A 14,498-nucleotide genomic window follows, 5' to 3' on the forward strand; every position below is an offset into this window, starting at 1 on the left:
CCAAGAGGAAAAATAAATGTGTTATACTCAGAGGACCAAAAGCTCAGAGCAATCGGAAAGAGCGCCGAATCAAAAGTAGGGGGGCGAATAGAGACTTCCAACAAATCAGAAATCCTAGCGCTATCAAAAAGTGCCTTAGTAGGACCATGACCCATAAGACGAGCATGCCACCTACGAAAAGCTACGTCAGATTTAGGCCAAGTTAGCCCCAGCGGCAAAGAATTCAGAAAAGGAGGGCCATGAGTGCAAGGAAACAGCTGACCCACCGCCGCCTGTTCAACTGCCTCCGCATTGTTGAAGAAAGGACCCAAGTAAAACTCATTACGTCCAACATCAGCGGGCGCGAGAAAACTTGGGGTTACGTATGGACGACTCAGAAGTTTCTGAAAGTCATCAAAACTAAAGGAGTCGCTAGCTTGAGATTGTGAAGCAGCCATTGAAGAAGGAACGAAGCTTTTCAGAGTTACGTAACAAGGAAGCAAAAGATGAACAGTGAATCGTGAAGGATGCGCAAGAAATATGAAACGTGATTTGGTAGCAGTAAAATGGCGTGTTTGGAGTTTATAAGGGTTTGCAAAGCGACGCACCTTTTCAAGTTATAGAAGGAAACAATGATTGAAATTCTTTGGGAATCGCGAACGTTGCTGGAGACGTGAAGTGAATATGACAAAATTCAATAATTATTATTAATTCTGCCATATTGGGGGGTAATTGTTGACACATAAAAATTCAGCCCAAATCGAACGGCCCAGAGAATAAAGCCCAATTGGAGGATCCCCAAATCAGATAGCCCAAAAAACGAAATCCAATTGAACGAATCAAGGTGAAGGCCCAAATAAGGGGCCCAATAGTGCGGTAACGCCATCGCCCAAGTTTGCAAGTCGCTCAGAGTCTGAACAAATAGAGTGGCATACGGTCGCCCGGAGTCTCGTCCAAATCTTCAAGTTGCCCAAGATATCAACAAATATAAAGCATTATGATTATCAAGAAATGCAGTTATTGAGGCAGTTGCTAAAGTAACCTTACCACGTTCCACGACTCAAGGAGTTCAATCGAAAGCGGTTGAACGATGCAAGATAATGGCAGCAGTTAAAAGGACAGTTTCATGACAAAATGGCCACTACAAAGAAAGTGGGTAGTTATAGGGCGATCAAGCAGTTTTTTAGAGCAGTTAATCACAAAGGGATCGCCTATGAAGTATAAAAGGGAGAAAGAACTTAGAAGCAAAGGACCGAATCCAAAACTCTCGAACAGAGAATATGTAATTTTCATTCCTTTAGCTTTTAGACTTAAACACTTCCTTTTCTGTAACTCGTGTGCTTGCGCCCCTTGGAGGCACGTTGTTTTCCGTTTCCAATTGTAAAGTTCATCGCCAATAAAAGGAACACCCCTTTTTGGGACATTGTCTCAAGAGGTTTCGTCCCTTACACAATCGTCTGATCCTCTTTAATTGTTAGCGAATTAACACGCGCGAAACAATTACCAATCCTCATCATGCCATCTCTTGCTTGTCTCCAGTGTTACTCCCATGAAGAAACCAGTTGTTAGTTCCAGATTTGCAGCTTCTTCATCCTCCAAAACTCGCTAAGCCACTGTAAACGAGACTCAACATGGCCTCAATGAATCTTTGACTCTCTATTTTGAGTAAGCAATGTTGTAAATTATGTACTTACAAGCATCAGAACACAATATATATTTCAGTACAATTGTTCCTCTGTTTATACACAATTGTCTCCACTTTCTTTGATGGGTCCCAGAATTAAGTCCTGAGAAAATCAAGGAGCAAACGCCTGGGAAAGGATAATGAGTTTGTTTGTTCCTTCTAAAAATGTTTGAATTTATTCTACATTGGCAAAATATTATTGTTAATAATAGTTAACAGGTGGATGGTAATCGAGTGTATGAATGCTCCTTTCAAGATATCCCATCAAACATAATCAGTTTTTAGAAGATTCGACTTGATTGGAAATTTTCAGATCAAAACTTCTCATTTTCCTTATCTTATATAACATTTTTGTTTAATGTAATATAGTGGATAGAATAATTAACAATTTTCATCACAAGTCTCTTTCTTGATCTCATTGACATTATTCAATGGTATCGTTCTATTTACAGACGTGCAAAATTTGAATCTTTGGACATCATTTTTGTTGCAATTGAGCCACCCTGTGAATGTCCGATAGTGTGACTCAATGGAAATACTAATGTGGTAGTCTAAGCTGACCATTAGCTTCATAATCACTGATAGAGTGAATCAATGGCATTGTGTTTGTTACATGAATGAAAAATAGAATTTAGTATTGATACCAAATTATTGCAGCGAAACCAAGAAAGATTCAATACGTATGTGAAATATCCATTGATTTTCAAGTATCAGTGCAAGTTTGTTGATCTTTCACAAGAATACCAAAATGAGAACTCTAAAAAATTTTATTCAATAAGCAAAATCCAAAGAAAAACGATGAAGTCTTTGAACTTCGAATATAATTCTTGCTTAGAAAGACAAAGCAGAAACCAAAAATAAGCCAAAGGCTTAAAGATGCCCCTATTACAGCGTGGTTCGTGCTCGTGCTCGTGCTCATAAGGCTTAATTTATTTGTTTTACGTATTGTAATGTATAGAACAGTTAACAACGTTACCCATTGCCCCTGTCGTCATTGGCATCTACCGATCCATTTTTGGCTCGTCTATGATCTAATAGAGGGTGCGAATAGGTTTCTTAACAAACTGAACTGTCAATTTGTACTGTCGTGCCAACTAGTCCACCTGTGGACTCAGCGGTGCAGTATTGTCTTTCTGTATCCTGGGAAGGATCTAGATTTTTGTATTGATACCAAATTATTGAAGCGAAACCAAGAAAGATTCAATAAGTATGTAAAAAATCCATTGATTTGCAAATATCAGTATTTGGGGAGTGCAAGTTTGTCGATCTTTCACAAGAATACCAAAATGAGAACTCTAAAATTTTATACACTAAGCAAAAAACAAAGAAAAACAACGAGTGTCTGAACTTTTGAGTAGAATTCTTGCTTAGGCTTAACTAGTCCCCTACTACAGCGTGGGTCATGCGTGGGTCATTCTCATGCTCATGCTCATGCCTATGCCTAGCTGTGCCTCCGTGCTATCTACAGGTGGTCCGGTCCAACTCCAACTCCAACTCCAACATTGCCTCTGACGAACTAATTACAGCTAAGAATGAGAATTATTTACCGATGCTAATTACAGTCAAGAATGATTGGTCAGCCTCTATACTCCAACAATCATTTTTGCAATGAGCACAAGTGTAGCCAAAATGAGTATTATAGTCAAAAAGCATAGCCATAAAAGCCAGAAGCTAGAAATCTTGTAATCCCCCCTTATCCTCATGGAGAAGTGTGGAGTAATCTGCTGCATCTGAAGGGCATAAATGATGAAAGTCAAAGCCATGACGAAGAACACGAGTGATTTCAGATAAAATGCTCCCGAGTCTCGAACCAACTGCGACCACGTGATGACGATCACCATAGTTATGTTCACCAAACATATGGTCGTGACTATTAATATAAAGTAGAACCCCTTTGGTACCTCCATTAGACTTTTAATGCCCGTCAGGTGGGCCTCTGCAGGATCGATGTTGGGACGAGTTGAGATTGTTGCAAAAGCCCCAGCAATGTCAAAAATGAACAACATCCAAAGCACATTTGCTTGTGTTGAGTATCTCATTGCCTTTGTGTTTTCGCATAGAGAAACTTGCCTTTCCAATTGAGAATTGATGAACGAATGAAGCTGGTTGATAATAATGTCCCTTTGGATCAAGGGGCGTCATGTCACTCATGGCAAAACTTCCTCTTTCTTGCCACCATCTTGTGGTTTAGTAGCCTAAAGAAAATTAGGTATGAATAAAACAAACGCGCAAATATTTTATTTTCACATTAGGAAAGCACGACTATGCATGTCCGGTGCATATATGAACTCATTCAAGAATAGTTATTAAATTAGAACTCGAATCCGATTAGCATAATTGGATCAATTTACAATTGAACTATCATTTGTTCACTTAAAGCTGTTGAGTTTGCCGATTTTTATTTTTATTTTCAAATTTTCTACAGATTTTTTTTTTTAATTGAAAAAAAAAATGGAAAATACACAATTTTGAACCAAAGACTTCACGTTTCAAGGGTCAAGCTTTTTTACTATGATAACCAATTATTTAATACAATATATATGTATATAGTTTCAAATATTTATCATACTTGCTTTCAAATTATATTAAAAATTTTAATTGACAATTAATATAGACAAAGAGGGGCTTATTATAAATGCTAATAAAAATAATAATCAAATTAAAAATCATATAAATAAATTTATTGAATTTAAGTTAAATTAAAATCTAAATTTTAATTCCTACTAAACAGGAGATGGTCTAAGAGGACACAATAAGGATATAATTCATACGCTCATGAACTTCAATAATCAATCAAAAGGGCTTGCCTACGATGAATTTCAAGGAAACCTGTTATTGTTGAATATAATTTTCTTACAATTGATCTCTTGCCCAAAGGGGATAAGATAAAAACTTACTACTGTTGACATGGTAAGAGAACATGACTATTTCAAACACATCAACGGTGGAAAGCTTTTATCCTGCTGTCAGCAGATTAGAAGTGATGAATCCATCTCTCATATGTTACACCGACAACTTTTGAGCCAACTTAGAATAAAGCAAGCAACAACCTTTAGGCGACATACCTCAATTGACAACTCCTCGTCGTCCAGCCTGTGTCCTGTCAGTGATGCAGCAGATTGAGGGTTCGTTGAGAGGGAAGGCATGGGCAGTTTGTTAAACTTGCTCATCTGAGTTCCCATTTTTCTCTATTTTTTTGTCTCTTTTATCCAGCATTTGAACTTCTGCAATTTCTTTGAAACGATAGAAAAAAAAATCATAAATATGAAGTTTCTTGGAAACAGGAAGGGGCCAAGATTGAAAGTTATCAAGAAGCTTGCAACAGAAAAAAGCTTTCAGAATACGTTGATTTTTTCACGCAAGAAGAATTATTGACAAGAAATTATAGTAAAAAAACAAGAAAAGACGGCAAAAGCAAATTGAAAAACTTGCTCATCTGAGTTCCCACTTCCCATCTTTCGCTACTTTATCTCTTTTATCCAGCATTTAGACTTCTGCAATTTCTTTGAAACAATAGAAAATAATAAATATGAAATTTCCTGGAAATGGGTAGGGGCCGAGTTTGAAAGCTTGCGACAGAAAGTAGCTTTTAGAAGACATTGATTTTTTCACGCAAGTAGAATTATTGACAAGAAATTTTAATAAAAAAAAAAAAGGAGACGGCAAAAAAAATTTAATAAAGAAAGTGTTGGGTTTTTGATACCCAATAAATCCCGAACTATGATGTTAATATGAGTTAATATTATTTTATAGGTATAGACCGATGAATGAAATAAGTCCAACAACCAAGTCCATGAGCTACACCCGACCCAATTGTATTCCTTCTGGATGGCTTGAATCTTGACCCGTTTACCTCTTTAATGGTGCAACTTAAAGCCTAACCCTAGAGTATATATATGGATATAACCCTAGCCTCTTTCTTGTGATGTTTTGTGAGACTTTGTGTGAGAAAAAGGAGAATCTCGACTGTCCTCTTGGTGAGTAAAAAAACAGCCCCTAAAAGTATCCAAAACACCTGTTTACTTTGTGTAATTGGTGGTTCCTTCATAGTATACCTTTGTGGTGTCTTCTCCTAGCTTTTGTGGCCACAAATCATCATCCTTTCTTGTCCTACGTGGGTAAGATTGAATAGCAACCGAGGTGAATCAGATTGATTGTGGTTTGGAGCCGGTTGAATTGGTTGTTGGTAGAGAAAGGTATGTTGGACTGAGCTTGGAAAACCACCGTTTGAAGATCATTCAAGAGAGCTTCGGCAACAATTGGTATCAGAGCTTCAAGGTGAAGGTTTTGGCTCGTGAAATCTACCAGAAATCGTCCAAAAAATCGGCAGAAACGCAGTAGCAATCAGATTGAAGAGCTGTCCAAAAACTGTCAAAATCAGTCTCTATTTTTCGCATTTTCTGATCAATCCAGAAGGAGTTTGGGAAAATCGAGACCACTGGTGTGATGTGTAGGAGGAAGCGCACCCTGCAGGTAGGCGCGTGACGGTCAGATTTGGCGCGTGTGGCGGTGCGTGTGGACCACACGCACAGGGAAGAGACGGCGCGTGAGGGCGCGTGGGAGGGAATCCCGAGGAGGTCTCTTCAGGCAGTTTGTTCCTCATATTATTTCTGACATTTTTCGTGTTGAAAGTTTTCTGTTTCAAGGTACGCAGTAGAATCTGGACAGCATTGTTATTTGGACGTTCGGGACTCGATCATGATTTTTTGGTTGCTACAGTTTTCAGAGACTTTAGGACGAATAGTGGTAATCCTAAAGTGGTGAATTCGCATCTCTCGATATTTACGGACTTTCAGACGTGGTCCACTCGGTATCGTATTCTTTACTTTTTATTATTACAGTTGAAATAAATGTGTAGAGTAATTTATTTTTTGCATTAGAGGTCATCGTGTGGGGTGACATTACGTTTGAGGTTACCATGAAGGGGTAACCATTGCCTGTTGCTAGACCTAGGAATTATTTGTTAATTATTTGCGTTAAATTCTTTGTGAATTTGCTATCAATTTTTTCTACATTATTAGAATTGCATGTGGCTTTAGAAAAGTTTACTGGACTATTTTATGTGAATTATGTTCATACTTTACTTGTGGTCATTATTTGGCGTTGGTGGAAAATGTAGGTTTAAGACAAATGCGAAAAATAAAATATATTTTAACTGTGGTAAAATTTGAGCATAGTTGAAAGAGATTGTCCTAAGATGATAATAATAGGTAAAATGAGGATAGAGATAAGGCGAATGTGACTTTAGCGTCGAGTAGTGATCCTAATGAGGTTTATTGAGAGAATAAACCTCGTTCTTACATTGTATTTGTGTGTAATCCTTTCTGTATGTATGTGGTCACTTAATTTTATTGCAATATTAATGTTACACTTTCAACTTGTTTGATGTGTGTAATTGCATGAATTGAGGGTGATCTTATTACTTTGTGTAATATGTTTACATGCATATTGGGTTGAGTTTTGTGGCGTACTCTATTTCTTCTGTGAGTGGTGTGAGAGTGTGGTAGTGAGAAGAAAGTTGGGCAATCGTTTCTCTCCTTTATCTTTGTGAGCCTGTGTGGTTTGAGAGATTATGTGAGGCAGCCATGTTAGGGTTATATTCTTCCTCTTTGTGAGCCTCCTTTGTGAGTGTTGTGAAGTAACCATCTCTTTTTTCGATTTTTTCTTTATGAGTGCCACCTTCTATATTTTCTTTGCGGAATTTTTGGAGCTTTGGTGATTGAAGTAATCTTTGTGGTCACCGAAAGGTATTGATTTGTCATAGTGAGTTTGAGATGCATTAACAGTGTGTTGTGTGTCTTGAGAAAGTGGAGTATAGATGTCTAGGCGTACATGGTGGTTTGTACCGGGGATGTGGAGTGTGACATTTGGATCACGAGTGGAGATGTGATCAAATGTCTAGGATCCTTTATATGGATAGAGACCTTGATCAGGTGGAGTGTGAGAGAGACACTTCTATCACTTCTGTTAGGTGGAGACCCATTATCCACGTAGGTTGGGAGAAGTGATGTGGAGATAGAGGATTATCCCATGGACTTAGGATCTATTGTGACTTGTCAGTTAGACATGAGTTAAGTGATCTGTCTAGTGAGCATGGTGGGCGATGAGAGGAGATATGTGTTCTCGAGGTGTGAGCAACACGAAATGGGATATGATAAGTGTGGTGGATCTTTTCTTAGGGTCATTTATGCATGTGTTGCATATGTATTTGACCGTGGTTTGATTGACTTGGTGTTAATCTATGGTTTTATGTGAACGTGTTTTTGAAAAGATTTGTGTGTGTTATCTTATAGTATATCGTCATCGCACGTGTATTTGTTCTTGATTGTTTACTGTCAAATATTTGCTTCTACTTGGGTGTTTTCTGACCTTAACCCCAGTGAGTACATGGAGCAGGTATGGTATGTGTTTCAAGTTGGAAACACGAGGTAAGGTCTGTGATCCAATTTTATTAGCTACCTTGATTATGCAAGTGCTAATTGTGTGTTTTGACTGCTTGCAGATTTATTGGGCATCAAGGTGGAGATTTGTTGGGTTTTTGATACCTAATAAATCCCGGGCTATGATGTTAATGTGGGTTAATATTATTTCATATGCATAGGCCGATGAATGAAATAAGTCCAACAACCAAGTTTATGAGCTACATCCGACCCAATTGTATTCCTTCTGGATGGCTTGAATCTTGGCCCGTTTACCTCTTTAATGGCCCAACGTAAAGTCTAACCCTAGAGTATATATATTGATATAACCCTAGCCTCTTTCTTGTGATGTTTTGTGAGACTTTGTGGGAGAAAAACGAGAATCCCAGCTGCCCTCTTGGTGAGTGAAAAAACAGCCCCTAGAAATGTCCAAAACGCCTGTTTACTTTGTGTAATTGGTGGTTTCTTCATAGTATACATTTGTGGTGTCTTCTCCTAGCCTTTGTGTCCACAAATCATCATCCTTTCTTGTTCTACGTGGGTAAGATTGAATAGCAACCGAGGTGACTCAGATTGGTTGTGGTTTGGAGCCGATTTGATTGGTTGTTGGTAGAGAAAGGTACGTTGGACTGAACCTGAAAAATCACCGTTTGAAGATCATTCAAGAGAGCTTCCGCAACAGAAAGACTTGTCCATATGGATAAGGTTGACTTACAATTGCTGAGAAGGTAATTTGGCAGAAAATATTAGACATTTTGTTAAAAAAAGGAGAAACCTGTCCACGGACTCAAATCTTTCCAGGTACAAGATTCGCCGAGTTTGCTTATACAGTAATAATGGTGAGATCGGTAGTAGTGGCATCAATAGTCAGTATTTTTAGAGAGTTCGTAGCCCAGTTAGTCAGTTTTTCGTTCAACTTAAATTGGAAATTCATTTGTCGAAATTCAAAATTTTCGTAAATATCTGTTTCAGGAAGAAAGAAACAAGGACTTGGAAAACATATGCATGCCGGAAGCAAAGAAGAGTGATTCTATTGGACAATTTGAGGTAATTTCTTCACTTGCTTTTATTGTTTACGATAAAGTGAATCTATTTGATGTTAAAGGATAAAAATCCTGCATCGGTTAAATACCGAAATATTAACAAACTTAAAAAGATATCGGGCTACTCCTCTTAATAAAGTTGATCTTTTAAGATAAAACTTAAGTCTTAACATGGTATTAAAGTTCATTAAACTCCAACGAGCAATTCGATCTGATTAAGACTATAAAAATGAGCACACGGATTTTAAGACTGGTCTGCTCAAACGAGCTACCATCTTGTGGGGGCATGCTGAAGGATAAAAATCCCACATCGGTTAAATACCGAAATATTGATCAACTTAAAAAGGTCTTGAGATACTCCTCTTAATAAGGTTTACCTTTTAAGATGGAACCCCAAATTTTAACATTTGATTCTTACTCACAGATAGTTGAAAAAAAGAAAAGGATTTTGTGGTTGAGACCATTGTCTAATGAAGAGTTTAGTATAATTGCATATTATGTTACCTAAAGCATCAAATTGATATGACCTTTGTAATTCTGATCAATATGGTAATTAATTTTAATAGTTACTCTTGGAATTTGCTCAAGAATTAACAAAGGCTATTTTCTGGTTTGCACCTGTGTTATCAGTGAATTGAATCTCCATAAACTCCGTACTTGCTTTTGCACCTATATTCCACTTAATTTCAGACATGTTAAAATTCCTTCAAAAAATAAATAAATAAATAAATAAATAAATAATAATAATAATAATAATAATAATAATAATAATAATAATAATAATAATAATAATAATAATTCAGTCAGGTTAAAGAGTAGGTAAAAAAAGTGAATTATATCAATTTCAAAATTAAGTGTTTTTAGGCGTCCGGCGGAGGAGCTAAAGGGATGACAGAGTTATTTTTTGCACTGGACTAATACATACCTCATAAAAAAAGGGCTTGGGTTTAGCCTAGGGCTGCCCTCTGTTTCATTATATGATTCCTGTCTAGAAGGGGACATTGGTACACAATCTTTGTTGAAATGGCTAAAACCTGGAATTAGAACTCCACATTGTTATTAGAAATCGATTTAGATACTTTTGATCTTAAACATGTTCGTTTATGAAACAGTGTTGTGTCGTACATGCGAAGCATCATTCACACTGCACTTTGCATTGTTTTCTATTACATCATTCACATGGCACTTTGCATCTATAAGCGAGTTAACTTCAGACAGGGTTAAAGTGTAAAGACTATGTAAATAAAAAAAAATTATATCAATTTGAAAATGAAATGTTTTCAGATATCGTTATTTGATTTCCGTATAAACTGTAACAAATGTTTGTTGCAGCCATGTCTACATGAGAATTTCCAAAGATTTGCCCCGTTGATAGATTGTTGGCATTCAGTGATAATTCTTGTTTAGCTTTTCCTGTTATACATAATTTGATAGATCGCACTTCATCTTACATTTAGAAAATGTTTAAATAAAGCTATCATTGAAGGAGAACTTTGAAATGCACTATATTTATATATCTTAGTAAGTATTTGGGAAGCTTTGCATTCCAAAGAGGTAAGATAAATATTCGAGAGTGGATTCATATTGTTATTTTAACTCCGTTTCTTGTGCAACATTTTGAGCCTCAAAACAGCTGATAAATATCGTTATCCTCACTCTATCTTTGATGCAGAATTTTGAGCATCAATCAGCTGATGGAGATACAGAGTTAGCCAGTATGAATTTCGGGATCCCCACAAAAAAAATCAAATGCCAACTCTCTGATGATTTAAATAATTTCAGCAGTAGCATGAAACGCAGCAACGATCATGTGCTGTTACTTCTGCTAGCCCTGATGATGATGGTAACCTTAGTGGCTGCGTCAAGGCATGGAGTCGTTCACGACCAGCCCCAAGAGAGACAAGATTCTGTTATTGCACTGCTATTCATACTGTGTAACTCAACGGCGTTTGTATCTTCATTAGCCGGGGTTATCTATCCCTTGCACGAATTCCCATTTAAGCCATGGCCACAGATTACTGTTTCTATGTTGTTTGGCCCCTATACGTTGCTTGTATTCAAGATATCACCAAATCAAGCTTTGCCTCAACTTGGCCTTTCTATTCCCATACTCTTAATTCCGGCAGCAAGAAAACTGTCTGACTTTGTTTGGGGGAAGTCATTTTCTGGATCCGGTGACACTTACCCTACACGACGAAGGTTTTATCCTGTGTTTTCTATTCTATTATCCTGATGCTGGTGTTACTTTTGCCATGCCGCTAGTTAATTTGTGTACTCTACTTTCTTGTATGGCTAGCCAATCTCTTGAATAGAATTTTGATGTGGTACAAAACCTTGCAGACGCTATGTATTTACTATTTTTACATGCTATTGCACAATATTTACAAGAAATAACTGAATAATATTATGTGATGCAACGTTGTTTACCTGCGCATTAGCCTTATCTTAGGAACTTCATTGCAATTTAATCCCAAATTTAGCCTCCGTTTGACAATTTTTTTTAAATGATTTATAAAGAAGAATAGCAAGAGGAATGGTAGTGAATCCTACAGAATGCATAAATAATATGTTATAAATTATGTATCCCAACGGAGGCTTGCTCTCTTGTTCTTGGAGAAGTGTGCGCACAAATATATACACATCATAACAAAAATGGGAACGAGCGAGCATCAAATTTCTTTCTCCATCCTGGTCGATGCTTAAGATGTCTGGTATACAAGTTCTTGTCCACACTCTACTTGCAAATTGATTTTAAAAGTGAGAGCTTTTATGTGACGAGTCAACAGATATGTTTTATGGATCAATAAGTCAGCATGAGCAGAAGACCTATCAGCAAGTTTCTGGAAATTAGAACTGCAGCCATACATGGAATATGAATTCAAAGTTGCAACTGATATTGATAAGCCTCATGTGACCAGAAAGATGGTTTACCATAGCGAAATAAGAAATCCACACGTTCATTATTATCACAGCTCAGTGTTTAAAGACAACTATTTACACTTTTTGCTCTATGCAGCAGTGTAAATTATCAGTCTTAAGTTGCCTAATAATTAATAAAAGCTTATTTTCCTCACCGACCTAGAAAAATGACCTCAGCCCGGTAAAAATTATTACTCATCTTTTCACCATTGTGAATATGACAATCTAAAGAAGAAAATTCAAGAGCCTAGGCCTCAGATCCTGCAAGCCGCCTCCTGGTAGCATTAGAGACGGACACTCGACCAAGTCTATCAGCTTCAATTGATACCATCCGTTCTTTCAGTGGCATATAATGCCGCATCCATACACCAGTGTACACCTGATATATAAAACAAAGATTTAAGACCAGCAGAATATTTTCACTAATGCGATAGATGGGGGAAAGCGTGACAGTTTTGAGGACTGAAGGCTAGCTAAAGTCCAATTTTCCAATTCAGGTTTCTTTATATATTTCAAGCCCAAACTAAGCAACCAAAAAGAGAGTCGGCGGGTTTGAAATGTTCGTCAGCTATAGATAGAATTTTGAATTTTCCTTTTCTTGGACAATTCTTGCCGGAACCAAGAAAATTTGTATCATAAAAAAATCAAGGGCACAAATCGGGAAAAGAACTGAAAGGAATGGAATGGAAGACAATATAACCTGTGCAGGTCGCATGATCTTTGTGTCGAGATCATCCAGAGCCTCTCGCCAGTGAGATAAATAACCAGCCATTCGAGGAATTGCAAACAAAACGGGGAAGAACTCCGTGGGAAAACCAATGGCCCTGAATTATAGTGCCGCAAGATTAAGAATATCTTCGTGACACTTCAGACTTCAGAGTAAAAAATTCCCTTTGCTTAATTAAAATAAAAAAATAGAGATCAATAAAATACAATTGACATTTCTCAGCTTACCTATAAATTAACCCAGAATAAAAATCAACATTTGGATACAACTTCCTCTTCACAAAATACTCATCCGATAAGGCAGCTTTCTCCAAATTTATTGCCACCTGCAAATGACAGGAGACTGATTCAGACTAAGTAGAAGCATTTGAATAGGTAGCCTTGATATTTTTGGAATATCAACTAAGGGTCTTTTAGCATCATAGAATTTTGGTTCTTGCATAATCTAAACGAGACATTGACCAACATCAGGTGTGAAATCATAGTCCTCGTACAAATTGGTTCATGCACAGTCGTGCATTGATGTCTGTCTACTGCACACTTATAACCAATGAGTTTAGTATAGAGACAGCGACATTAAGCAGCAGCAACAAGAAGAAGAAGCTAAGCATGAAGAATGGTTCCCAAAAACAGAGTCTCTTTACCCTACCAACAGAACCACGGCCGCAAGACTTGAATTAATGATCAACGATGCTGAAATTGAAATACCAGTAACTAACCGAGGATTACACTGACAAGAGCCACACCCCATGGGAACACTAGTTTTTCCAGCAAGCTTGTGAGACCAAAAGGCAAGGAGTGAAGTGTCAACATATTCCAATCAATGATCTAAATCATTGGTCAGATTCCTATAAAGAAATTCCAATCCCCCCTTTGTGACAATTTTCCTTTTCCCCCTTTTATCCTCGTATAGGAGGCCAGTTCTTCTTTTGTTCTTGATGTGTCCATCAAGAAGGTAACAGGGGCAAGGAGCAGCAGGTTTTGTCATCAAGGGTGCCTGACCATTTACTTATAGACGACTATTAATTTAAGATGTTTGTAACATGGTTCTTTATTAAATTCAAAATGGGGAAAAAAGGTCAAACCCTGGATAGGTTTTTTAAGAAAGCTTTTACTGACAATTTTATAGTGACATGATTTTAATCACTTTTGAACTCCATAGGGGAGACTTGGGTCCCTGCAGCATTCATTTTCATTTGCACAGTTGATTTCTATAGTGATTTCATGAGCAGATTCCATACTGCATAACTTTTTAACACTTGTGAGTTATAACTTGGTTACAGGCTCAATCACTTTGTCCATGAAATCCAAATGCTTCATGTAACCAGTACAGTTGAATTCACTCCCAAAAGAAACAAACCTACCTCAATCAGAGGATCTCGACCAACAATGGAAAAGACTTCTTCTGCAAGTTTCTTGATGACCTTTGCTCTGGGATCATAGTTTTTGTAGACACGATGCCCAAAACCTGACATCTTACGCTTCCTTGAAAAAAATTATACAACACATGCATGAGTTAGACAATAAGTAGAAGCATTTTTGTAACCATAAAAAAGATGGCTGCAACAGAAGGTTAACGACCTGTTCTTCACACCCTCAATGAACTCCGGTATTTTGTCAATACTTCCAATCTCACCCAACATCCTAAGTACAGCCTATAAAGCATACACAGTAAAGAAACTTTAGATCAATGTGGCTTATAACAATTTGAAGGTATACAAGCATAAG

At 37.3% G+C, this 14,498-nt stretch overlaps 2 protein-coding genes and 1 long non-coding RNA gene across 3 annotated transcripts in view; 2 read left to right on the forward strand and 1 right to left on the reverse strand.

Moving 5' to 3' along the window:
- The window catches only part of LOC111396348, a 12,643-nt gene extending 10,921 nt beyond the window's left edge, over nucleotides 1-1,722 (forward strand). Inside the window, exon 2 of the long non-coding RNA XR_002702990.1 lies at nucleotides 1,519-1,722. This is a non-coding gene — a long non-coding RNA (uncharacterized LOC111396348). The remainder of the gene's footprint in view (nucleotides 1-1,518) is intronic.
- A 3,205-nt stretch (nucleotides 1,723-4,927) lies between these two features.
- On the forward strand, nucleotides 4,928-11,469 carry LOC111395361. The gene is made up of 9 exons (XM_023021335.1): nucleotides 4,928-5,007; nucleotides 5,619-5,640; nucleotides 6,077-6,136; nucleotides 7,337-7,410; nucleotides 8,044-8,059; nucleotides 8,696-8,701; nucleotides 8,811-8,921; nucleotides 9,055-9,129; nucleotides 10,798-11,469. Exons 1-9 carry the CDS (start codon nucleotides 4,928-4,930, stop codon nucleotides 11,356-11,358), a joined length of 1,005 nt encoding a protein of 334 aa, XP_022877103.1. The 3' UTR covers nucleotides 11,359-11,469.
- A 529-nt stretch (nucleotides 11,470-11,998) lies between these two features.
- On the reverse strand, nucleotides 11,999-14,445 carry LOC111396349 (citrate synthase, glyoxysomal-like). Its single transcript, XM_023022765.1, has 5 exons — nucleotides 14,352-14,445; nucleotides 14,135-14,255; nucleotides 12,999-13,096; nucleotides 12,745-12,868; nucleotides 11,999-12,423 (listed from the first exon to the last, which is right to left on the reverse strand). The coding sequence occupies exons 1-5, from the start codon at nucleotides 14,411-14,413 to the stop codon at nucleotides 12,292-12,294; spliced, it is 537 nt and encodes a 178-aa protein (XP_022878533.1). The 5' UTR covers nucleotides 14,414-14,445; the 3' UTR covers nucleotides 11,999-12,291.
- Nucleotides 14,446-14,498: the final 53 nt, after the last annotated feature.

This window comes from Olea europaea, chromosome 6 (genome assembly GCF_002742605.1).
Source record: "Olea europaea var. sylvestris chromosome 6, O_europaea_v1, whole genome shotgun sequence".
In the NCBI taxonomy this organism is placed as follows: Eukaryota; Viridiplantae; Streptophyta; class Magnoliopsida; order Lamiales; family Oleaceae; genus Olea; species Olea europaea.

Excerpts from the sequence above, each read along its gene's own strand:
- LOC111396349 (XM_023022765.1), bottom strand. The coding sequence starts at position 14,413 with ATGTTGGGTGAGATTGGAAGTATTGACAAAATACCGGAGTTCATTGAG. Across the intron at positions 14,256-14,351 it reads ATTGAGGGTGTGAAGAACAG|GAAGCGTAAGATGTCAGGTT; the intron begins GTCGTTAACCTT and ends ATTTTTTTCAAG. Across the intron at positions 12,869-12,998 it reads TATTCTGGGTTAATTTATAG|GGCCATTGGTTTTCCCACGG; the intron begins GTAAGCTGAGAA and ends ACTATAATTCAG.
- LOC111395361 (XM_023021335.1), top strand. The coding sequence starts at position 4,928 with ATGAAGTTTCTTGGAAACAGGAAGGGGCCAAGATTGAAAGTTATCAAG. Across the intron at positions 5,641-6,076 it reads GAATCTCGACTGTCCTCTTG|AAGGAGTTTGGGAAAATCGA; the intron begins GTGAGTAAAAAA and ends TGATCAATCCAG. Across the intron at positions 9,130-10,797 it reads ATTCTATTGGACAATTTGAG|AATTTTGAGCATCAATCAGC; the intron begins GTAATTTCTTCA and ends TCTTTGATGCAG.